Source organism: Geotrypetes seraphini, chromosome 10, assembly GCF_902459505.1.
Source record: "Geotrypetes seraphini chromosome 10, aGeoSer1.1, whole genome shotgun sequence".
Classification (NCBI taxonomy): Eukaryota; Metazoa; Chordata; class Amphibia; order Gymnophiona; family Dermophiidae; genus Geotrypetes; species Geotrypetes seraphini.
In genome coordinates this window covers 9,707,496-9,732,217 of record NC_047093.1, presented here as the reverse complement: position 1 = coordinate 9,732,217, position 24,722 = coordinate 9,707,496, and the positions used below count along the sequence as shown (strand labels likewise).

General features: G+C 47.0%; 1 protein-coding gene across 5 annotated transcripts in view; it reads right to left on the bottom strand.

The window, feature by feature from the left end:
- SDK2 (sidekick cell adhesion molecule 2) overlaps positions 1 to 24,472 on the bottom strand; it is a 635,450-nt gene extending 610,978 nt beyond the window's left edge. For 2 of the 5 annotated variants that reach the window (XM_033961161.1, XM_033961163.1), the window contains exon 1: positions 24,154 to 24,471. In XM_033961161.1, coding sequence (XP_033817052.1) covers positions 24,154 to 24,232 — 79 coding nt within the window. In that variant the 5' untranslated portion in view covers positions 24,233 to 24,471. Of the gene's footprint in view, positions 1 to 24,153 lie in introns of all 5 variants that reach the window. The other 3 variants (XM_033961162.1, XM_033961164.1, XM_033961165.1) reach the window with 2 other exon arrangements.
- Between the last annotated feature and the right edge of the window lie 250 nt (positions 24,473 to 24,722).

Here is a 24,722-nt window from a genome sequence, read left to right as displayed (position 1 = left end):
CCTGCCTGTCTTTCTTTCTCTCTCCCCCTGCCCCCTTCCCCAAGCCATCGTGCCGATTTCTCCACTTCGCAATTGGCTGGGCCAGAACTTCCTCTCCGACGTCAGAATTGACATCAGGGAGGGGGGGTAGGGGGCATATAGGCCCAGCGCTTGTATGTGCCAGGCCTGGCACGGGGAGGCAGGAAGAACAAGATCGCAAAGGCAATGCGATCGACTCGTGTTGCCTTTGCGATCGACCATTTAGGCACCCCTGCTCTAGGTCATGGATCCCACTTGAGTAGGAGACACATGGGGGAAAAGAATATCTAATGTGGAGCAGTTGCCAGATAGATAGTCCAGTGGGCTGAGAACCTGAGGAGCCAAGCTCAATTCCTCCTGCAGCTCTTTGTGATCCTGGGTACAAAATAAGGATCTGTATACTCGTAATATGCAACCTGCTTTGATTGTAATCACAGAAAGATGATACGAGGTCTGTTCAAAAAGTTCCAGGATAAAGAAATGATTTTGAGATTGTATGATGGTCTAAAACAAGTTGCTTTTTTGGGAGAAAGAATATATATATACCCGGATGTTTCAAAATGGACTCAGTCAAGAAGGAAAGAATTCCTTACATACCGGGAAAAAGTTGTATCATTAGGAGTCTCTTTTCAGTTAAGATTTCCTTGTAAATGCTTTGTTGTACATCAAAACAATAGATATATTTTTTATGATTCAGATCAATTACGTTTCTTTTTAGAAGGGAAAGGAGTTTCGTTTGCACCATAGTGATTTTCGGTATAACTCAAGTCTATTATTTGTGCCATCGGTTTTACACTTAATTTCCTTTTCAATTTACAATATGTGATCTTTCCTGGAAGATTTTCGCTCTTTGTCTCCTCCCCTCTCTATGATTGAGGACTATGTTTAAATTAAATATGGGTTTTCCTTTTTGTTATATTCTATTGATCCAATAGGAAATTGGATTTATTTTTCTATTGCCTTTTTGATTTATTTTGTTTATTAATTGAAATATTGGATGGACTAATATCGTAATGTTGCCTGTTAAGCACAATTGTTGTATTTATCTAAAAAATTTAAATAAAGTATTAAAAAAAAAAAAAAAAAAAAAGTTCCAGGACTGATTTTATAAAAAATATATTAAACAATTTTACAACTTATTCCGTCGGGTCCCTTTTAAAGTACTCCCCTTCCCTACATATACACTTTTCCCAACGTCGTTTCCACTTCTGGGAACAGTCCTTAAAAGCATCTTCAGGAATTTTGTTTTATGTCTTCAATGGTGTCGAATTGCTTTCGTTTCAGGCTGGGTTTAAGTTTAGGAAACAACAAGTCAGCAGGGGCTAAGTCAGGCCAGCAAGGTAGCTGGGGAAGAACTGTCATTACATTTTTTGCGCAAAATTCGCAGTTGTTCTTCTGGTCGTTGTTCATCAACTGTGGAACAAACTTTGCCAACTCGAGACATCCCCAACTTCTCTGTTAGAACGTTGTGGCATGAACCAATGGAGATGTTACATTCCTCTGCCAATTCTCTAACAGTTAATCGACGATTGACGTGCAAAAGAACCCTCACTTGATCAACATGATGATGAGTTGACATTGATGGTCTTCCAGTTTGCAAATAAACTTCCACTGATTCACGACCACTTTTGAAGCATCAATACCATTCAAAACACCTTCCATGACTCATGACATGCTCTCCATAAGCCATTTTTAACATTTCAAAAGGTTCTGTAGCGGTCTTATGCAATTTAAAACAGAACTTCACGCTGTAGTGCTGCTCACTTAGGTCGCATATGATGAAAAATAGCCGATAACAACAACCGCTGTAGCTTGGAGATGAAAACAGATATGAACAAATGGGAAAAAGGAGGTTACTCATGAGATTTCAAGTTACTCAACGCTGCCTAGTGTGTCTCAAAAGAACTTCCCGTTGACGTGCAATTCAAACTGTCATGGAACCTTTTGAACAGACCTTGTATATCAGATCTCATACCCTTCCTTTCCAGATGAGCAAATGATGGGTCAGATAATCCCATGGGGAGGTAAACATCCCTAACAAACATGTTGTTTTAATATCCTCTAAAGAGTCCACCTTGAAATATTTCCCTAAATCTGATCTCTTAATAACCTCATCCATTCACTGGTTATCTCCCACTTGGATTACTGTAATTCACACAGAAGGAAACCAGAAGGATTCAGATAATACAAAACACGGCAGTAAAAATTATTTTCAAGGCAAAGAAATATGATCATGTCACTCCTCTCCTGACAAATGCACACTGGTTGCCTTTCACCCGCAGGATTACATTCAAATTACTTTTTCTTACCTTCAAAGTAAAAGCAGCCTTCATGGATCGACTGTTAAGTTCCGTACACAACTTCTAGAGTTCTTTGTTCGTCACAACAAAATCTTGCAGTTCCTTCCATCTGCCAAATAGTCTACGACACAACTCGCAAAACAATCTTCTCGGTAATAGCGTCCACATTGTGGAACTCCCCGCCTTCGAATATGCGACAAGAAATTAACACTGCCCAATTTAAAGCAAGCCTCAAAACCTTTCTCTGGGGTATAAATCTGGATCCTGTTTTCAGTTTGCACCCCCTTTTATCTTTTCCTTTCCCCGTCCATTTTTTATTTTATGAAATGATGCAATCCATGCTTTTTTTCCCTGTCGTCTCCCTTGTTATTTTAATTGTCCACGCTAGTTCTCCCTGTTTTAGATTCATTTTTAGACTATATTTTTATGTAAACTGCTTAGGATTGATTTTAAGCGGTATATCAAATCGAAATAATACTTAAAACATGATCTTATGTCAGTTGTTTCTCTTTCAGTCTCCGAGGTCAGCTGAAGAATCTCTGTTGTTCGTGGCTATTTCTACGGCAATGTTTGTGAGATGCAGGGTCATGACGAAGAAATGTGAGCGTCACAAGATTAAGCGGCTCTGGTGACATGTCAGACATGCTGTCTAGTTCCAACAGAACAGCCATATGAACCCCCCTTCCACTGCTTTGAAGCAGAGAAACCAAGAATTTCATGGGTTCCAGGACTTCCACTGCCTACAGATCCCCTGATGTGAAGTCATGAGCAGAGTGGATCGAGTAAACGCAAATCGGTTATTTTCTCTTTCAGCCAATACAAAGACTCCATGAAGTTAATTTGTATAACAAATAGGAGAAAATATTTTGTAATTCCATGTATAATTAAGATGTGAGGCTTAAATGGTTTAGACAAGCTTTCTGAAGGGAAACCCACAGCTTATCCCTGGACTCTTTCCACCTTAGAGGATCCTTCCAAGTACTCGTAACCGGTGTCAGGTCAAAAGTGCGCCGGGACAAAGGCGCGCCCAGACAATTGAACGCAGCGCGGAGGCGCGCGCCGCTCAAAATTACTGTTTTTAGGGCTCCGACGGGGGGGGGGCGTGGGGGGGATCCCCCACACTTTACTTAATAGACATCGCGCCACGTTGTGGGGGCATTGTGGGGGGTGGGGGGAGTTGTAACCCCCCACATTTTACTGAAAACTTAACTTTTTCCCTGTTTTTAGGGAAAAAGTTAAGTTTACAGTAAAATGTGGAGGGTTACAACCCCCCATAACGCCGGCGCGATGTCTATTAAGTAACAAAACCCCCTGTCGGAGCCCCTATAAACTGTAATTTTCTTCGGCGCGCGCCTCCATCTTGCGCTCAGTTGTCGGCGCGCACTTTTGTCTTTCGCGCCGTTGTCTATGAACCCTCGTAACCCAAATTGGTCACTGCTGGGAATGGAATACTAGCCGGATGGACCGGTGATTTCACCCCGTATGGAAATGATTTATGATCTTATGCTACATACAGGGGAGTGTGTGGCGCAGTGGTTAGAGCTGTAGCCTCAGCACCCTCAGGTTTTGGGTTCAAACCCACGCTGCTCCTTGTGACCCTGGGCAAGTCACTTAACCCCCCCATTGCCCCAGATACATTGTGACAGGGACAAATGCTTAAGTACGTGAATAAACTCATGTAAAACTGTTCTGAGCTCCGCTGGGAGAACAGTGAGTAAATAAATAATGTGAAAAGTTTCAGCCTCTGGTAACCAGAGCTGCTATTGTGACATCATAATACCTCATTCCACCAATAAGAGCCAACGTCATCAATGATGTCACAATGGCTTGATTGTCCTATTCTTGGCTCACTTTTACTACATTTTGATTTCTAGAGTGGTGCAGCTTGTGGGTTCAAACCCACGCTGCTCCTTGTGACCCTGGGCAAGTCACTTAATCCCCCCATTGCCCCAGGTACATTAGATAGATTGTGAGCCCACCAGGACAGACAGGGAAAATGCTTGAGTACCTGAATAAATGTAAACCATTTGGAGCTCCCTGGAGAGAACCTTCATCCCATTATCTTCCGGCTCCACTCGTCAGCTTGAGTTTTCAAGCAAAGTCCTTGGCATCATCATAGACTCCTCTCTCTCCTTCAATGACCACCTCAACTTCTTGGTTAAAAAATGCTTCTTTAGTCTTCATATGCTGAGGAAAGTGAGATCGTACTTTCATCATTCTCACTTCGTCGTCCTTGTTCAATCCACCATCCTCTCTAGACTGGATTATTGCAACTCCATCTATTTAAGCCTAACTAAAAAAAAACTCCATAGACTTCAGCTAATCCAGAACGCCGCGGCCAAGCTTATTTTCGCTAAAGGCAAGTTCGACCACGTCTCCCCACTCCTGTCCAAACTTCACTGGCTCCCAGTTCACTCCAGAGTCCCCTTTAAATGTGCCTGTTTAGCTTTCAAGATCCTACATGGTATCCTTCCTCCCGTTATCCCACTCTTCTGGAACTCCTCTAACCCTAATTCCACTAGATCCTCCCAAAAACTGAAACTATCATTCCCCTCTGCAAAAGGTATATCCCGCATAGGAAAACTAGGAACATCCCTCCCCTTTAGAACCACAGAACTCTGGAACAACCTCACCTCCCCGCTCAGAATTTCAAGCTCCCTCCAATCCTTCCGCAAACACCTGAAAACTTGGCTCTTTTCAAAAATCTAACACCTCCCGCTCTTTGGTTCTTTATCTTCCTAGCTCCTTTCCTATAACCCTTCATTGTAGCTCCGTTTCAACCTAACCCTGTAAACCGTGCCGAGCTCTACGCTTGTGGAATGGCACGGTATACAAACCTAAGGTTTAGTTTAATTTAGCTTTCCATCGAAAAAAGTTACTAGAGTTTTCTATGCACGAAGGCCGTTTTTACTGCTGCTGGAAAATGACTGGGATTGAATTTGCAGTCCCAGTGAAATCCGTTCTTCCAGGTCTCATAATGCTTCAAGAGAGGGCTATCAGAAATCCAGGACTGGTTTAAAGATCTCCCTCCTGGAACTGGGCTCCTTGACAACTCCAGATCAGGGGTACAAACCTGATTACACAGAATCATTGCAGCAGATAGGCCTATTAGCTGGATTGATATTAGAATTATGTCCCATTAACGTGACAGCCCCAAATGAGATTTTGAACACTAGGCCTGGCTCATAATCTCCCAGAAATGCAGAGTCTTTGCAACATTTCAGCTTCAGGTCTAATGGAGGGAAATTCCACCTCCATCAGACCTGGGACTGATTGCACAATAAGAGAGCCATTTCGGTAATTAGCAAGAGACTCTGATCAATTAGTTATTTTTCTGCCATAGGTAATCAATACACTCTCACTCCTGGTGAGCCTCTCAGCTGTAATTAAACTTTATTGTTTCCTAAATGTCTGCGGTCCTCTGTTTCTTCATATGAGTGCTCTCTCTCCCTCTGACAGTCGGGTCGGGAGAGATTTGAGGGCCTGGCTTCGGTCCTTCCACCAGCTTGCTTTTACTTTCAACTCCCTCCTAGTCCCCACCAATCCTGCCAGGAGAAGGAATCCTTATGTGGCTGTAAACACTGAAGGCAAATTGTACCAGGTCAAAAGTTAATTCAGTAAAGGCAGGAGTAGTTTAGGGGAAAGCTGGACTCTGAAATGACAATTTACAAACAGTTGTGTGAAGCCTGAGTGGTATTTGCCATGATTGCAGTCAAGCGACAACAACTTATTATTTTGAGACAAAAATTATACCTATCTGAAGCTGCCCGACAGCACCGCCAGCTGGGTCAGCAACAAGCTCCATGTCATGAGGGGTGGGCTGATCCAGACCTGGTTTTAGTGTCCTTATTTATTTTCCATATTTATTCTCTGAACTATCTCTAACATGCTAGGCAGGTTACATAATAACGGTGCAGATTTGTGGTTCCCATTTCTCTCTAGGGCAGGGGTTTTAAACCCAGTCCTCGGGACACACCCAGCCAGTCAGGTTTTCGGGATATCCACAACAGGCCAAATTATTCAGCAGGCAGGAATTTCTCCCAGAATTTGGAAACCTGGGAAGGAATAAGAAATTGATTCACTGGTTTAGCTCACTGCTCTTGGAGCTCCCATTATCTGGTTCCAGAAGGAAGATTTAGGCCAGTCCAAGGTATTTAGTTTGTAAAATGAAATACGGGTGTTGAAAAATTATTTTATGCTATGGTGAGATAATGGATGAAGTGGTGGAGATAAGGTTACCAGATTTTCCGTTTGGAAAATCCGGACCCCCTATACCCGATGTGGCCATTCTTAACAGACATGATGAATGCAGGAAGCCAGAAGGTATGTAAATGCTTTCCCCGTTCTTCATGCGAAGAAAGCGTCAAGCATGATTCACTGGGAATGGAAGTTTTCCACAGTGGCATCTGGCAATACAGCTACTGGTTAGATAATCACAGTTTCATATTCCCAGTTCTCCTCCTGCAAAGCCTTAACAAAGTTTACCAAGAAAAAGAAAGAAAGTTACCCAATTTAAAACTGAACTTTACGCTGTCGTGCATGAGGAAAAATAGCCGATCACAAAACTGCTGTAGCTTGGAGACGAAAGCAGGTATCAACCAATGGGAAAAAGGAGGTTACTCGTGAGATTTCAAGTTACTCAACGCCACCTAGCATGTCTCAAAAGAACTCCCCGTTGATGCGCAATTGAAACGGTCCTGGAACCTTCTGAACAGACCTTATATATCAGGTCCCATCCCCCTTCCTTTCCATATGAACAAATGATGGGTCAGATAATCCCATGGGGAGGTGAGCATCCCTAACAAACAAGTTTTTTAATATCGTCTGGAGGGTGACCCGTCAAATGCACCCCGACAATTGTGTGCATAACAAATTGTGCTTCCCGATCACAATCCACAGCGAGGCCTGCACCTCCCCCCTGAAGGACTACCCCCCTGAAAGCATATCCCCCCCCCTGAGGGCCTGCCCCCTCCCCCCCCTCGAAGGCCTGCATGTTCCCCCTGGCCTCCTGGTCTTACCTTTACTTAATTATAGCAGCGGAGCAGCCTGCAGAAAGGATCGCCGGTGCTGTAGCGATCCTTACAGGCTGCCGTCGTCCTCAGGAACACGTTCAATCTGCCACGATCCTGCCCATGACCGTGGCAGAGGGAACACGCTCCTGAGGACGATGGTAGCCTGCAAGGATTGCTGCATCACCGGCGATCAGCTACTCCGATGCTGTAATTAAGTAAAGGTAAGATCAGGAGGCCATGGGGGAAGCTGGAAATCGCTGCAAAGAGCGCCTAAGCACTGCAGCACTTCCCGACTGACCCTACCCCCTCGCCCCCTAAAGCAGGAGCCGCAGCAGCAGTGGACGGCCAGCAAGAGGCAGCACTGACGCTCCTGCTTTAGGAGACCTGAAGGCACGGGAAGAAGGGTTGGTCACCCGCAGTGAATCGATTCGAATCGGAAATCGGGCCACCACCTCTACTGGGAGACTTTTCCACGCATCTACCACCCTTTCTGTAAAAAAAGTATTTCCTATCTGTAAAAAAGCCTATCTCCGCTTCACTTCATCCTATGCCCTCTCATTCCAGAGAGTCCTTTCAAATGAAAGAGATTTGCCTCGTGTTTAAATGCGCCTCCTGTCTTTCCTCCAAACTATACACATTGTGATCTTTAAGTCTGTCCATATCCACCTTAGGACAAAGACCACAGGACATTTTAGTTGCTTCCTTTGAACCGGCTCCATCCTTTTTACATCTTTTTGAAGGTGCGACCTCCAGAGTCTTATACAGGGGCATCAATAGCTCCTTTTTCCTACTGTCCATTCCTCTCCCTATGCATCCTGGCATCCTTCTAGCCTCTCTAGAGTTGGGAATGGTCCTGGAGGACTGAAGAATGGTAAGTAAATTCATGGAAGTTTGGATATGCTTGTAAAACAGAGAATCGAGAGGTTTCTGTAAATCCAAAATTATATCAAACAATATCTAAGCAAGAATCAGGTTTCAGCATCAAATATGCTTTAAGATCAGATGGTTACATTCTTTGTTCCTTATTTTGTATCTTTGTATGATTGCAAAATTCTGTAAATAAACTAAGACTAAAAAAACCCCAATATCTTTCATGCTATTCTATAGATATCGTACGAACTAGCTCAGTTTGCAGCCATCACGGGTTGCAGTTTGACAGGTCTGTTCTAGTAATAATCGAGAGAAGATAATGTCAAAATACGTAGGGACTCTGGTCCAGGGTGCCAAATGCCTGGGCCTGCAGATCTTTCCCTTCCCTCCCCCCATGCATCCAGAACTTCTCCTCCTCCTACCTCGAGTCCAGCGTCTCTTCCTCTCTCAGCAAACCTGTTCTTCATTGGCAGCGACAGAGATAACACATCGTCCGAATCCAGCCGGCTCCTTCCTTGTCTAGCGTCCTGTCCCTCTGGTGTAATGTCCAGCTTATGCACAGGTGGGATGCTGCAGAGGGAAGGAGCTGGATCGACTCGGGCAAGTGTTACCTCGCTGGTCCGGGGGTGCTGAGGGAGGCCGAGAAAGAGGCACTGGCATAGAAAGATTTGTTGGACGGGGTGGTCAGGGAAGTCGAGGAAGAGGTGCTGGACTTGGAGGGGGGGGGTAGAGGAGTGCTAGATCAGTGTGGGAGAGGGAACTGCCGAGATGCCAGTCCTTAGGTGAGTGAGCGGGGGAGGGGGGATTCACAGACCATAGGGAGGTGAAGATAGGGGGAAAGAGAGGAAGATGTCAGACTATGGGAGGTAGGGAGAGGAGGATGCTGAACTGCAAGGGAAAGGATGTTGGGGGTGAAAAACCAAAAACTGAAAAAAATTGCAATAATTTCTTTGATTAAAGGGCCTCTCCCATTTTTTAAAGAAAACTTCTGAGCCCTTTGCAAATTCGGCAAATAAATACGTTCTTTGGTATTTTGCAGGGAAGCTCGTCTGCTCGTCTTCCTAGGGAAATCCTTCCATGCCAACTGGAGAGAAAAAATGACCAGCCTGGAAGAATTTATCCATGTAAGTGTCACATCGTGGTCTCTTGTGGCTGCTTTATCCTCATTACCAACTGACTGCTGCTGTTCCGCTCAGCACTTTCCACTCATTAGAAAATTTCTACGCGAAGGGAAAAGCTTATTTTAAGCTCAATATACTTTGCTCACTTGGGAGCCACTTTCTGAGGATTTTAAGCATCATCTACTCGCCAGAGGATCTTTAATGGCAGAGAAAGAGGCCCAGGGAGTTCAAAGCATTTCTTTCAGACCAATTAGGACCAATCCTAATTAATAACAACATCTCCGTGGTGTCAGGATCACAGCAGGTTTAGGAGACTTTATCATGGGAGAACCTGAAGCGCCCATGTGCCCCATATCGCCTCTCTCTGGCTAAGGGAGGCATTTTAGTTTGAGCCAGTTGACTAGCGCCTAAACCAAACAGTCACTTCCAACACTGTACTTATTTCTATATCGCTGCCAGATGCCAGCGCGGTACATTAAACACGCAAGAGATGGTCCCTGCTCTAAAGAACTTACAATCTAATTATGACAGACACACAGGACAAAGGGTGAATCAATATACTTTGCTCTTAAAGGGAATTAGAAAGGGATGAAGACGTGGAGATGGGGGGAGGGGGGCTACAGAGTAGGGTTACCAGACATCCGTGAAAACTCGGACATGTCCTCTTTTCAGAGGATTGTCCAGGTGCCCAGAAGGATTTCCAAAACCTAGCAGTTTCAAAAGCTTCCCATCAAAATCGCGTCGGGAAGGGGCATCCGTGCATGCGCGGACGCACATGCGCACGTGACGTCCTTGCATCGTGTCCGCACATGCACGGATGCCGTCTGGGAAAATCTGGTAACCCTAGTGATACTACTCCACATAAAGGGAGGGTAAGTTGTGGCTGGAAGTGCCAGATGCCACCTGCAGCCATATGCTTTCCATTTCTCTCACTCATCTGCCCCTTTCTTCTTTTACTGATCTCATTCCCAGGTCCCGCTTCTTCTCTGTCATAAGAACATAAGAATTGCCGCTGCTGGGTCAGACCGGTGGTCCGTCGTGCCCAGCAGTCCACTCCCGTGGCAGCCCTTTGGTCAGTTAGGGCCCAGTGCCCTAACTGAGTCTAGCCTTACCTGCATACGTTCTGATTCAGCAGGAACTTGTCCAACTTTGTCTTGAATCCCTGGAGGGTGTTTCCCCCTATTTGAATCCCTGGAGGGTGTTTTCCCCTATAACAGCCTCTGGAAGAGCGTTCCAGATTTCTACCACTCTCTGGGTGAAGAACAACTTCCTTACGTTCGTACAGAATCTATCCCCTTTTAACTTTAGAGAGTGCCCTCTCGTTCTCCCTACCTTGGAGAAGGTAAACAACCTGTCCTTATCTACTAAGTCTATCCCTTTCAGTACCTTAAATGTTTCGATCATGTCCCCTCTTAGTCTCTTCTTTTCTAGGGAGAAGAGGCCCAGTTTCTCTAATCTTTCACTGTATGGCAACTCCTCCAACCCCTTAACCATTTTAGTCACTCTTCTCCTCCCCCCCATACACACTTTTCCAATCTCCCCTTCCTTCCTTTCACACATGCATGTAATCATCCTCTTCTCCTTAAATCCCCTCTCACATCCCTCACTTCCTTCTCATCTGCCCTCTCTTCATTTTCATCCATTCCCACACTTTTCTGTCTTCCCCACTCATCTATTATCTGTCCTTTTCTTTGCCCTTCCCTCTCCTCTTTTTCCCTTCCATTCATTTCTCCATTCCTCCCTTTGTCCCTCCTCTGGTTCCCCCCCTCCCCCTCGGTTGTCATTTTTTGCACTGTGCTGTAGCTGGCCTGACGGAGGACCTCATCTTCCAACAAGCCCTGGAACATGTTCAGCTGTCAAAGAAAAACAGGCGAAAAGACAACTAAAAACACAGCGAGCCAGGCTGGGACCGGGAGGGCTCAGAGCGAACGCTGCGAGATATTTCCATTCCAACAGTTGGTGCTTCACCAGTTGGCTGTGCAGCCGCTCTCCTGGTGAGAGGAAAATGAACCGTCAATGAAGCCGGGTGATTGATCTTAACATCAAGCCTTAATCGGTGACGCACGGTGCAGAAAACACAGGCCATGGAGATGGGGGGAAACAAGCGCTTTTTACTGCCGTCCCAGAGGTGGAAGCTAGGAACTCTCGAAAAATCTGGTCCTATTTATTTCCCCCTTATTTGCACACATTCTTTAAAAAGAAATCTCATTTTGGGGAGAAGGAATCAACAACACCCTTCAGAATAATACTGGAGAATTGTATTTTCCGAATGCTCTTTGAGTTCCCGATAGAAACAACCAGACGAGTGTTGCAAGTGCTAATGCTGAATTGATTTTCCTGCCGCCCCATGCTTAATGACTTTCTTACCCCTTGTCCCTCAAAGGAAGCAGGAAAAACTGCACCCAAGGCATGGAGGGGCTGGGGAAGAAAAACAAGAGCACGTGGGAATGCCAGCTGTGGCCCAGGTTTTCCTAGCCTAGGGGCTTTGTTCTTCACCAGAATCGCATGCCCAAATCTCCTTAGGACGGCGTATCGCAAACTGTGGGGGTCCTTATACTAAGGCGCGCTAACGATATGGGCGCGTTAGCATTTAGAATGCGCTAAATCGGCTAGCGCCTCAGTAAAAGAGGGGGGAGGGGGTGCTGCAGCGAGATTCCGGGTGTGACACAAGACGCCGGTGAGGAGGAGGAGCACAGACGCTGGCTGATTGCTTAAAGGACATGCCGTTCGCGGTGAAGGCACGTCCTGTGGTCAGTCATCCGGCGCCTCTCCTTCATCAGCACCCCACACCGGCACAGTGATAACAGACTCAGGGCCGCGGCTGCAGGGCCTCCACGCATGCGCAGGCGTCAAAATGAAGACCTCACACATGCACGTGACATCATCACCTCAACGGCCGCGCATGTACGCATGCCCTGCAGCCGCGGCCCCCACGTTTAGTTTGCCGCAACTACAAAAAGTTTGCGGGACACTACCATTAATCTTCCCCCCCTCCCCCCCCAGCCCCTATTATCTTCACATGAAAAGTCAAATATAAGCAGGAAAAGGTTTTGTTTAAAATGAAAACAAAACATTTTAAAAATGTGTATGTATATATTACATTACATTACAGATTTCTATTCCGCCATTACATTTCGGTTCATATATATATATAGGGGAAAAAATGTCAGTTCTGCCCCTTACAAATTGTTCCAGTGCTGAGCACACAAAAGGTTTGAAAGGCTGCAGCAAAGGCTCCTTCCGCAAAACCCCTGAGGACAGAAAAGTACAGCGCCAGAGAAGAAATGTCACACTTGCCAACACCAGCAGCCCAGAAAACTGCTTCATCACTCAAGGGAAGACAGGAAGGAGCGGGAATCTTCTCCACAGGAGGGAGAGAAACAAAGGAGAAGTGATGGGGGGGGGAGGGAGGGAACTGAAAACTGGAGAAAAGAGAGGAGCATGAGGGACTGTTAGGGGCAGACGTAGAGACGCAGATGTTGTTCACCCTCTCCAAGGTAGAGAGAACGAGAGGGCACTTTCTAAAGTTGAAAGGGGATCGATTCCGTATGAATGTACGGAAGTTCTTCTTCACCCAGAGAGTGGTAGAAAACTGGAACTCTCTTCCGGAGGCTGTTATAGGGGGAATCACCCTCCAGGGATTCAAGACAAAGTTAGATAAGTTCCTGCTGAACCAGAACGTACGCAGGTAGGGCTAGTCTCAGTTAGGGCGCTGGTCTTTGACCAGAGGGCCGCCGCGTGAGCGGGCTGCTGGGCGCGATGGACCACTGGTCTGACTCAGCAGCGGCAATTCTTATGTTCTAATTCACAGGCAGATTTTTAGAACTGCCGAGGTACAGGCGACAGCACACACCTCCACACCGCCCCGTCCGCCAAGAAAAATTGCTCTGCAATATTCAAGAGAGCTTCTAGTCAAATTCCATGTGCACTGAAAAATGAAAGCAAAGGGGAGGAATGTGCTTGGGCCAAGCGCAGAAGTTTCAGGGTTTCTGTAGCTCTTGTGCGCGTGCGCCAAGCAAAACCAAATGTGCAGCACGCATCAGTGCTACTCTTCTGTGCCGTTAAAATATCAGCTTTTCAATTTATATGGAAGGCTTATAGTTAAGGCGCCAATGTGTGCTTTCACTTTCGGATTTGCCTGGACTAAGGTTACCACATTTCAAGCCGCAATACCACCCCCCCCCCCCCCCGACACATGGCCCTGCCCTGTTCTGCTTCTAGCCATGCCCTGTTCTGCCTTCAGCTCCACCCTCTTCCGCCTCAGTTCAGCCTCCAGTCCCGCCCCCGCAGACCTCCTCTCTTCTTCCCCGACAAGCTCCGGCTGCGCCCGGAAGGCCTGGAGCATGCGCTGATGTGAGTGATATCATCTGCGCATGCTCTGATGTAGCCGGAGCTCGTCTGGACTTTCCAAAATCCGGACAATCTGCCGAGTTTTGGAAAGTCCGTCCGGGCACCTGGACAGTCCTCTAAAACGAGGACATGTCCGGGTTTTCCCGGACGTCTGGTAACCCTAGCCTGGATACGCGCATATTTCTCTCTCAGTATCGGCGCTTACAGGCTTGCTTGGGCTTCCTTCTAGAACGAAATCAAACCCAGCAGATTTTAAACTGGAAATTAAAATAAATCTTCTCTTCAAACCTTCCACCAGCAGCTCCAAGTTGTCATTCGCGGTCCGCGATTCGCGGCCCCGGTCATTCGCGGTATTTTCCGACCGTGAATGACCAGGCAGGAGAGGGCAGCCGGAGCGCCAGCGAGTGAAGGAAATCGCTCGCGGTATGCTCCGACCGACTCTTCCTGTACTAAAGTCGGGCCTCACCAATCAGGAGCTGCGTGTCAAAGCAGCTCCCAATGGGTCAGGCCCGACTTTAGTATAGGAAGAGACGGTCGGAGCATATCGCGAGTGATTTCCTTCACTCGCCGGCGCTCCGGCTGCCCTCTTCTGTCTCCCCTGCTATAAACCATATTCGCGTTTTTCCAACATTCTGGAACGGAACCCCATGAACATCGGGGATGACTTGTATTTTCCAGGTTTCTTTGTGCACTGTACTCAGCATCGAGAAGGCATTGCAAACTACATCATTAGCATACATTTGACTACATTTGAATACAATTTGCGGCCATCTCTGCCATGCACATTGTTTCCTGTGTCAAAGCTCTCCGAGCATTCTGCACAGATTTATATGCGTGCTATTCCCGCGTTAATTGGCCTTGTCTTGAGAATCGTCTTGTAAGTAAGAAAGAAAGAGGCAAGTGAGGAGTGATGTGACTAGAACTACAACCGAGAGACCAGGGAGTCTGAATTCCAGGGTATGAAGCCTGGCTTTACCACTTTGCCAGCTTATTTGTCTTCTCTCACTAAATTATTCTTTCTGACCTTGAGAAGAATGTTTTGGCCTTAAAAATCTAAGCTTCTCCTCCTAAGGAAAGCAGTAAGACGGCGAAACTTGAGTCGGGGGGCCGACTCGAAAAGAGCAGCAAACAGTAATATACTGAATCAGTGTCCGGAGACACGGCAGAAACCGCCTCACAGTAAGTAGCACAGTTTATGCTGAAAAATAAGAAACGGGAATGTTACAACCTTGAAAGTTGATGCGGAGGGACCAGATGGTGCCATGATGGTCCCGCGACCATCCGTGCTTGTGAACCTTGTATTTCACTTTAATTTCGAGGTTGTGGGTCTGAGCACATCATTAAAAATTGAAAAAATTAATAGTTACAGCTTAGTTTGGCTTACCACTACCTAAGGGTCTTAAAGATTTTTTTTTTTTAAAGGGTGTTTCTTTCAGAGTTGAAAGTAATTCTTTATTCATGGACAGGACCTAAGGCACCGAATTATGGTTATTGGAGAGCACGAATGTTATATGTCCAGTACTCGTGGAAGCTATGTCCGTTTCTGACTGGGATATGAAACAAGGTAGAAATTTGCTTATTATTTGGAAACCATTTTTAGAAACATGGACTCCAGTTGCTCGCAGTCGTGTTTTGTCAGGAAAATTTTTAATTTTTTTTTTTTGCAATCTTAGAAGAGGATACAGGTAGATATATTCATTATTTATTTTCTCATTTATTTATTATATTTACATATTTATTGCTCTGGAAATTGGGTGGGAAATGGGTTGGTGGGAGAGAGACTGGTGGTTGAAATTGAAATTATTTATATCTAATTCTCACTGTACTTCTTCATGTTCAATAAAAATGATTTAAAGTAAAAATTGATTTAACAAACATTTAACAGGGATTAACTGAATTTAAAAACCGGAATGTTCTTAAAAATCTAAGGCCAGATTCTTCTATAAACGATGCCTGGAGTGAGGCACCTAGGTTGGCCTGCCTAGCCGATCTAGGGGCCTAACTTAGAGGTCCTTTTATCAAGCTGCGGTAGGGGGTTTAACGCGCGGAATACCGCGCGTTAAACCGCCTGTCGCGATAGTCGCTAACGCCTCCATTGACGAGGCGTTAGTTTTTGGGCTTGCCGCGGGGGTTAGCGCGTGATGAAATGTCCGACACGCTAACCCCGCTAGCGCACCTTGATAAAAGGAGCCCTTAATGATTCAATTTCACTTAATTGGCACCGTTAATTGAAAAGCACCATAAAAAAAACAATTGAAAAATTAATAATTAGCTGGTAGGTGCCTAACTCAGTTGGCGCCTACCAGTTAGAGGTAAGTGTCTACCCCAAGGCACCTACCAGAAAATAGGCAATGTTAGGGGCGGATATGGGCGTAGGTGCCAATGCATGCTTAACTTAGGCATGAATGGGAGGGTGCCTAAGGTGTCAACGCCCGTCAGTGACTAAGACTGCTTAGGGACTGTTAGTTGCGATTCTATACAAGGCACCTAGCGAAAGATCAACAATTGCACAATTAGGCAACGTTTATAGCATCGGCACCCTAGTCAAAACATGAATCATGAGAGTTCAATAAAGGAGGTATCGCCTCCTTTTTATGTTTCTATGGTGGTAGAGGCGTGCAACAGTCTCCCGGAAGAGGTGGTGGAGACAGAGATTGTCTGAATTCCAGAAAACGTGGGATAGGCACTGGGGAAATCTTTTTCATCTAAACTAACTGAATTATGGAATGTTATCTATGGTTGAGAGAATTAGGTTCACTCCAATCTTTCTGTAAACATCTAAAAACCTGGCTATTTTCAAAATTGTAAGTTATTAAGTTTATTGTTTGTTTTTTTTCCTCTATTCTTCTGTTTTATTTATTGTAAACCGAGTTGAGCTTTATTTTATAAAGATGACCCGATCTATAAATACAAGTAGTAATTTAGGAGATAGTGGAGGCTGTGGATGGACAGACTGGATGAGCCATTTGGCCTTTATCTGCCATCATGTTTCTGTGTTTCTATAACCATAAAGCTCTATGACCTCACAATGCAAGTGTAAAGAGCCTTAGCCTATAGGAAGAAGAGATGCAAATGTTAAGAGCCTTAGCCAATAGGGAGAGGAGGAGATAGTGGATGCTGCGGATGGGCCATTTGGCCTTTATCTGCCATCATGTTTCTATAACCCTAAAGCTCTATGACCTCACAATGCAGGTGTAAAGAGCCTTAGCCTATAGGAAGAGGAGATGCAAATGTTAAGAGCCTTAGCCAATAGGGAGAGGAGGAGATAGTGGATGCTCTGAATAGGCCATTTGGTCTTTATCTGCCATCATGTTTCTATAACCCTAAAGCTCTATGACCTCACAATGCAGGTGTAAAGAGCCTTAGCCTATAGGAAGAGGAGATGCAAATGTTAAGAGCCTTAGCCAATAGGGAGAGGAGGAGATAGTGGATGCTGCGGATGGGCCATTTGGCCTTTATCTGCCATCATGTTTCTATAACCATAAAGCTCTATGACCTCACAATGCAGGTGTAAAGAGCCTTAGCCAATAGGGAGAGGAGGAGATAGTGGATGCTGTGGATGGGCTATTTTGCCTTTATCTGCCATCAGGTTTCTATGTTTTCTTTTTCTTCTTTTTCTATTTCAAACCTTTAAAGTGGAGTAACACAGTAAAAATTAGTGTATCAGAAACTAATGTGCTTCCTCAGATTTCAGGTGTGCTGTGGCATACTGGTGGGGTGGGGGGGAGGAGAGGCGCTGGTGCCAGCAGACTGCCTACAGGATGTGCTTCTCACGGTGAGAGGCCCGCCCTGTAGTGAATTAGCCGACGCCAGCACCTCTCCTTCTCTCTGGCCCTTCTCCCTGCTGGCACCCCCACACTGGTGTCTCAATCTGGAGGGCCTTCGTGCATGTGCGGACATCTTTGTGATGACATCACACATGCGCATGGCATCATCACGGACGACATCCACGCACTTCCGGATGCCTCGAGCCACGGCCACTACGTCTAGTCTGCCGCGGCTCGAGAAAGTTTGCGGGATCCTGCACTGCATTATTCTACCTGTAACTGGGCTGCGACATTGCACCTTCCGCCCATCTGCCGTCTTTCCCAGGTCAGTCCTGGAGCCCTCCCCTTGCCAGCCAGGTTTTCAGGATATCCAGTGAATTTGCACGATATTGGTTTGCCTGGACTGCCTCTACTACATGCAAATTTTTTTCGGAAATATTCACGGTGGGTATCCTGACTGTCTCATCTGGGAAAGCGCGGATATGGCCATCCTCCTTAGAGATGGCTGCATGCATGCCTGCTTCTGAGTGCGAGCGGAGTCCAGAATCCCTCGGCTGCTCTTTGTCGAAGGCGTTCCATTCAAATGATATTTCGTTAGAACATGCCACATCACAGAAAACCAGTCAAAGAACTCTTTCTGCTTGTCATTCTCCTAATGCATGAAGGCAGCCCGTGTGATTAGCTGCTCAGAAGCCTCCACATGACTCTCCTGCCGGCTGGCCCTATGCTCAGAGGAGAGCGTATTTCAATCCTTCTGACTGTAGCCCGCTAATTTGCTTGCATTACCGAACAACAGGAGATTCTGCTCTTTTTTTGGCACATGCGCGTACTCACCTACAGCTGAACCTGCTAAGCAAAATTAATTAATTAATTAAAATTAAAAAGAGTGGGGGGACAAGCAGCGGAGTTCAAAAACAAAACCGTGGCACCCTTTTCAATTAACCCCAAAATGGAAACTAAGGTTTTCAGCAATCCAACAGGTAGGAGATTATTTTTAACGAGGACAAAAGGCATTCTTCGGATCCCTCTGGTTTTCCCCGATTCACTGTCCCAACAAGGGGTCGGCATACAATACTGTAGCGTAAGTACGAGGATTCATGACCTCCTCATGACCTCATCCTCCACACTACCTGCCACACACCACCACCTCCTCGCATGTCACCCCTCCACTCCCCCCCCCCCCCACAGCAGGGTTTCCAGAAAGATAAATGTGTCTGTGGTAGTCTTTCTACAACTCCAGCCTTCGCCTTGGCTTCTAGCGACTCTCCCTCCCAACAAAGCAGAGGGAATAATAACAGGTTCTGCACGGCCCTTGTCAGCTCCCACCGCCCTGAGAGCAACTCATGGGGCTTCAACGCAAATCTGCTTTCCGATTGCCTCCCTTTGCCTCTTCCTTCGCAAGCCGCCCTGTACTCTAATAACCTTCTGCAGCTCTGGCTTGGACAACACTGCCACCTTCTTCATGTAAATCTCCCCCGTTCTTGCATTGTTCTCTTTGACAGGTCTGCGGCGAAAAGGAGGAGGGGGAGGCAGGTGTTGCAGTGCGATACAAGGTTGTTAAAAAAGCCGCCGCTCACTTTAAACGCAGCTGTTCAAAGAAGCCGACCAAATATTAGACTTTCAAAGCCCTGGGAGCTTCAGGGAAGAATCCTATTGCTGTTACGGCAAGCCCGCTCCAGTGCCCTGGCAGGTGGGCGCAGAGGAGCCAGCTCTGTGGATGCCTGAGCACCCCCCCCAAACTGAACAAACTCCTCGGCCTTTAGCACCCCCAATTATTTTGAAAAGTTGGCTGCTATGAGTGGGAGCATCTTTACCCAGCTCCTCACGGCTTTTTTTTTTTTTTTTTTTTTTTTTAAAAGCTGTCACAGAGCTCTGCTTGCAAAATCACTGCACCCGTTGATCAGGAAAGGGAAAGATGGCTCATACAGCGGGAGGGCGACACTTTTCTTTCCTACAGGTGCTTTGGCATCCCACGCGGGGCGTTGCAAAATAACGTTATTGATTGGTTTTCTAATCGAAAAAGTCAGTGCAAGACAAATAAAAGCCCTGCTTTCCAATCTGGTCCAAGAAAGTGGAACACAGAGAGAGGGCGGTTTGACCAGGGCCTGCGGGAGATGCCGCATTAAAGGTGGCGCAGGGTGGAAGAGGGCCTGGACCCCACATCCAGACCCTTCTCCCAAATGTGGAGCGATCTCTTTCTGTAATACACCGTGTTCCTGGCAAGGAGCAACCTTCCTCGGGGCGGCTGAATCACTGCATCGTTTCTCATCTGTTCGAGCGCGGGGAACTCTGATAGGAAATGCATCGTTCCATTCCCCCTGATCATCCTGGCAAATTTCTAACATGGAGGGGTTGGGTGGGGGGGGTTCTATGTGGAGGGAGCAGTTTTATCCCTATCCTGAGCCGGAAACATGAGAACAAAACTGACACAATTAGGGCCACAGTGAATTTTTTTAAAAAAACAACACACAAACACAACTGTACAGGAACCGACCCATTTCACACCAAAAGCAAGATAAGAAAAAAAAAAACCGGCCAAAAATTGGATTCCTATCTGATTCTGTACCCGGCAAACAGGGCATCTCTTTTAGGCAGTCTAATAACACAGGCTGACATGTAGGGTGCACATTTAGGACTTTAAATATTTGTCCCTAAACGTGACAGGAAGGAGTCCAACGTACAGCATTCCCTAAGCTCTAGCGTGCCAAGGGTGGGTCCACTCTGGGGCAGCAGGTGTGTGTGGATGCCAGATGATACCCACAATGACCTTCAATGCTCCGAAATTACCGGCAGGTCTGGAGGTGCCAGTAGCATTGAAATGCACGAGTTAAAAGGCGTATATTGACAGGTCTGGGGCTGCTGATCGCATGAGAGGTGAAAGTTTAAAAAACATACATCCTTCATACTTTTACAGGGTTGGGGGCACCAAAAAAAAAAGCATGTATAGCTTGCTATATGCATGTTAAAAGCACTTCATAAAAACCATTTACTGGCAAGTCTGGGGCTGCCAACTGCATGGAGTGGATGCCCAGAACAACTAATCTGCATGGTCTGTTGGTAGTTCTCTGCCTCCCCCCTCCCCCCACAATGGCGCTTATGACACGCGCCTATTATGCAATAAGGCACACCTGACATAGCTTTTCCTGGCGCACGCACACGCGTACGCCTCTTTCCAGGAAGTGTTCTGCGGACGTGCCAGTCACCTTCTCCAGCGACTGATCGGATGGACTTTTTTGAGCATCGCACTACAACAGCTCGCAGGATTCTAACGGGGACTTTTGAGCAGCGGGCCCTGGGCTTCTTTGGCTTTTCTAATTACGCTGCCGTCTGTGAACCGACAGAAACGGTGTACATAGATCTCTCGGAGGCCAGAGGAGGAGGAAGATGTGAGCCCAGTAATTGTTTTTCAGAACAAAATCATTCACTGCCACCAGAGCAGGAGCTTTGCACCTCGGAAAACGACTACACAAGCAGAGGAGGAGTCTTTCGAAGGACCACAGATGAAAAAGACAGGGAAAGGACGCAGATGAACACAGAGGATCTCGAATCAGAAAATAATGGGTATACATTGAAGGAGCTAAGGCCAGGACTGGGCAGGCTTGCACGGCCTGTGTCCCGTATATGGACATTCAGTTGAGGACGGGCTGGGGTGGGTTTCGATGGTTAAGATGGGCTGGAGTGAGCTTTGATGGAACCTAAGCACACTACTGGACAGGGCTCTGGGTTTCTGGCCCAGAAATAGCGAAGAAAAAGGACCATTTAAACTAAATACGTAAAAGACTTCTCAGGGTCTAGACCAGGGATCTCAAAGTCCCTGCTGGAGGGTCGCAATCCAGTCGGGTTTTCAGGATTTCCCCAATGAATATGCATTGAAAGCAGTGCATACACATAGATCTCATGCATATTCATTGGGGAAATCCTGAAAACCCGACTGGATTGCGGCCTCAAGGAGAGACTTTGAGATCCCTGGTCTAGACACTGAGGAAATAATTTCATAACAGGATATTTATATGAGACAGAGGCCAATTACTGAACAAATAGCCACAAATTTGTTCCTGCCCTGAGCCAGTTATAAAAAGCATGTGAACGCCACATATCTGTGCATTTTATAAAACACACCCGGCCATCACAACTCCCCGTCTACTCCACACACACACGTCGCCCCTACGCCGTCTAAGCGCAGATGAACTCTCAGCAGCTCTTTCCACGCACTCGCTTTCTACACCCGCATGCCACCCCCTCCTTCAATTGTATTAAAACCCTTTCACACATATGCAACAGGCTTCACCCAGAAACATTTTACCAAATACCCCCCCTACAGACATAGAGAGGACACATTAGCCCAGTCACCAAATAAACCCGGCCAGTAAGGGGCGTCACTGGGACTTTAAGAAATCTCTACCAGGGGTCCAAAGAAACCCAGACTAATAATAGCAATTCTCCTGGAAATGTCCAGTTATCTTCTTTTGTAATCCGCCTAGAACTGCAAGGTACGAGCGGAATAGAAGTCACTAATGTAATGTAATCTAATATAATAAAACCCTAAGCTGCGCTTGCGCACTCCCACCTGCGTGCTCCCATTTTCTGTGTGCTGTAGGGCACCGCAGGTAGGAGTGCGCATGCGCGTGAATCTCTCTCTCTTCCCCCGAGGCGGATGTCAGCCCCGGTGGCTGTCGGTGGCTGCAGGCCGTGGCGGCCGAGCACAGAGCCACCAGCAGCGGGTGGCGGTCAGCCCGAGAAACCCCTGACCTACAGGCCGGGCTGAAGTTTAAAGTAGTGAGTGTAGGAGACGCAGGAGAAGCTAGACTGAGGGAAAAAATGATGATGCACAGGGAAATGGAGGGAGAGGGAATGCTACGGCTACTGCACAGGGAAGTAGGGAAGGAGATAGGAAGAAAGACACAGGGGCAGGGAGAGAGACAGAAAGACAGACAGACAAAGGGGGCCAGGGAGGGAGAGAGACAGAAAGACAGCGGGAGGAAGAGAGACAGAAAAAAAAAGACAGGGGTAGGGAGAGAAACAGAAAGAAAGACAGACATATATTCTAGCACCAGCGGGAGGAAGGGAGACAGAAAGAAAAGAAGAAAGACACAGGGACAGGGAAAGACACAGAAAGACAGACAGACAAAGGGGGCCAGGGAGAGAGACAGACAGAAAGAAAGACAGCGGGACAGAGAGAGAGACAGAAATAAAGACAGACAGACATATATTCTAGCACCCGTTAATGTAACGGGCTAAAATACTAGTGTTTATATAAACAATTTGATAATATTATGTAGCACGTAACATATTTGACTCTATACAAAATTCTATGTAACGCTATGCCACTACTCTTACAACCTCCCCTTCCCCCTCCTTTTCGGGTCTCCGTCTCTATATCTGTACTGAGACTCTACCTCTGTTTGCTTCTCCTTCGATTTTCTTCTATTGTATCTGACCAACCTTACAATGGTCCTCTTATTTCTACTCCTACGTTACTTGTAATAATTGTATCCTCACTTCTTACGTATGATTAATTTTTTCATCTCCTGTTAACCACATCGAACTTCGCGGTGTATTGCGGTAGGCAAATAAAATGTTCGGTTATGTTGCCTGCAATCCACCCAGAACTCTAATTAACGAGGATTCAGTGGGATATAACATAGCGCAACTTTAGCTCGTCCATCGGTGCCGAGCTCTCAGCCTGAAGAAACCCCCGAGCTGAAGTGCCAACTAGTGGGCAGGTCGCCTAGACAGTGATTTACAAACTGAAATGTTTTCCCCTTGGAGGAGAATTCGTCATTTTCACGGGCAGCTCTCCCAGCTCCAACCACATGGACAAGACGTGTCCCAAACAGCCCTGTCTGTTCCACTCTTCTGGGGGTTCTGGTGGCTCTCCCTCCCAGAGGGGGGGGGGGGGGGAGGTCAGGACATAGTTTGCCTTCAAGGAATCAGCCATGTGAAAAGTACATTTGAGACAATCACAGTTAAGAAAGATATCAGGTACCTGGAAGAACTCCTTTGAAATGGGGCACTAGCCCCGGCTCTGCAGCCACTTAACCCCCCCCCCCCCCTCTGGTCTAATCCTTTCATCACCTCACTTTCCCTCCTTCCTTTGATCTCCTTCCCTGGTTTTTGGTCGGGATTGGGAACAGAAACCATCTACTCCCCGAGCCCAATTTAGGAAACCCAAAAGCAGTGGTGGTCCAGCTTTCTGCATCCTATCCAAGACTTCTGTCAGGGAGAAGAGGCTGCCTAGGAAATCTGTTGAATGAAAGGCTGCTGGTGTATGAAAGAAGTGAGAGGGACCCCAGGCAGATTGCAACAACTGAACTGGATCTCTTAAAGCGTGCATGCCCCCGTGAGCCATTTCTGAGCGAGCAATGTACAGTCTGCAAGCGGTCCCCCCCCCCTCCCCCCCGATGCAGTCTGCAGACCCGGGCATGAAAAGTACAGCTGCACTTGCAAAGAGGAACTCACCCCCTTTGCTTTCAAGATTCACTTCTCCCCCCCCCCCCACCCCCCACATACACCTCATTCTAATATTGTGTTGATATTTTTCTTCAAAATGTCAATATTTATGGAGAGAGAGAGAAAAAAAAGATTCCCTTCTCCTTTTTTCTCTCTTTCTTTTGCTCCGACCCAAGGGGGGGAGTTTTAGGCTCCCCCAAAGCATCACTTCATTGCCCCAATGCATCAACTTCATTCTGCCCCAAAGCCCAGAAATCGCACCGACCTTGAGCCCGGGCAGGAAGCAGCAGCGTCAGGCGAAGCGCGATCCAAAGGGCCAGCGTCCAGCGGTTCGGCTCCAGCATGGTCCAAAGCGAGCGAGGGGGCAACTGAGGGGGGGTCGCGACGCCCCGCTGCCAAACTTCTCCGCTCAGGGAGCCCCCGATCCCCGGCTTGCGAGGTCTCGATGGCCAGCACGTCCGGACCAGGCGACGGCAAGTTGTCCGGCCTCGTCGCTCGGTACCGCTGCTTGTGGGCGAGCTGCAGGGCAGAGTGAGCCGTGCGCTCGGGATCCGGGCTGAGAGGGGGCGGAGGGAGTCTGGGTCGGGAGAGGCACAGCGCCACCTGGCGGCCGCTCGCCCACATTGGCGCCGCTCTGCAGCGCCGTGCCTGGATCCCCCTGAACCCTATGCCTTACTTGGCATTTCGCTCCACCCTTTCCGGGGATAAGCAACTGTTCGAATAACAGGACACCAGTGGCAACACAAGACACATTAAAGCAGGGGGTCTCAAAGTCCTTCCTTGAGGGCTGCAATCCAGTCAGGTTTTCAGGATTTTCCCAATGAACATGCATGA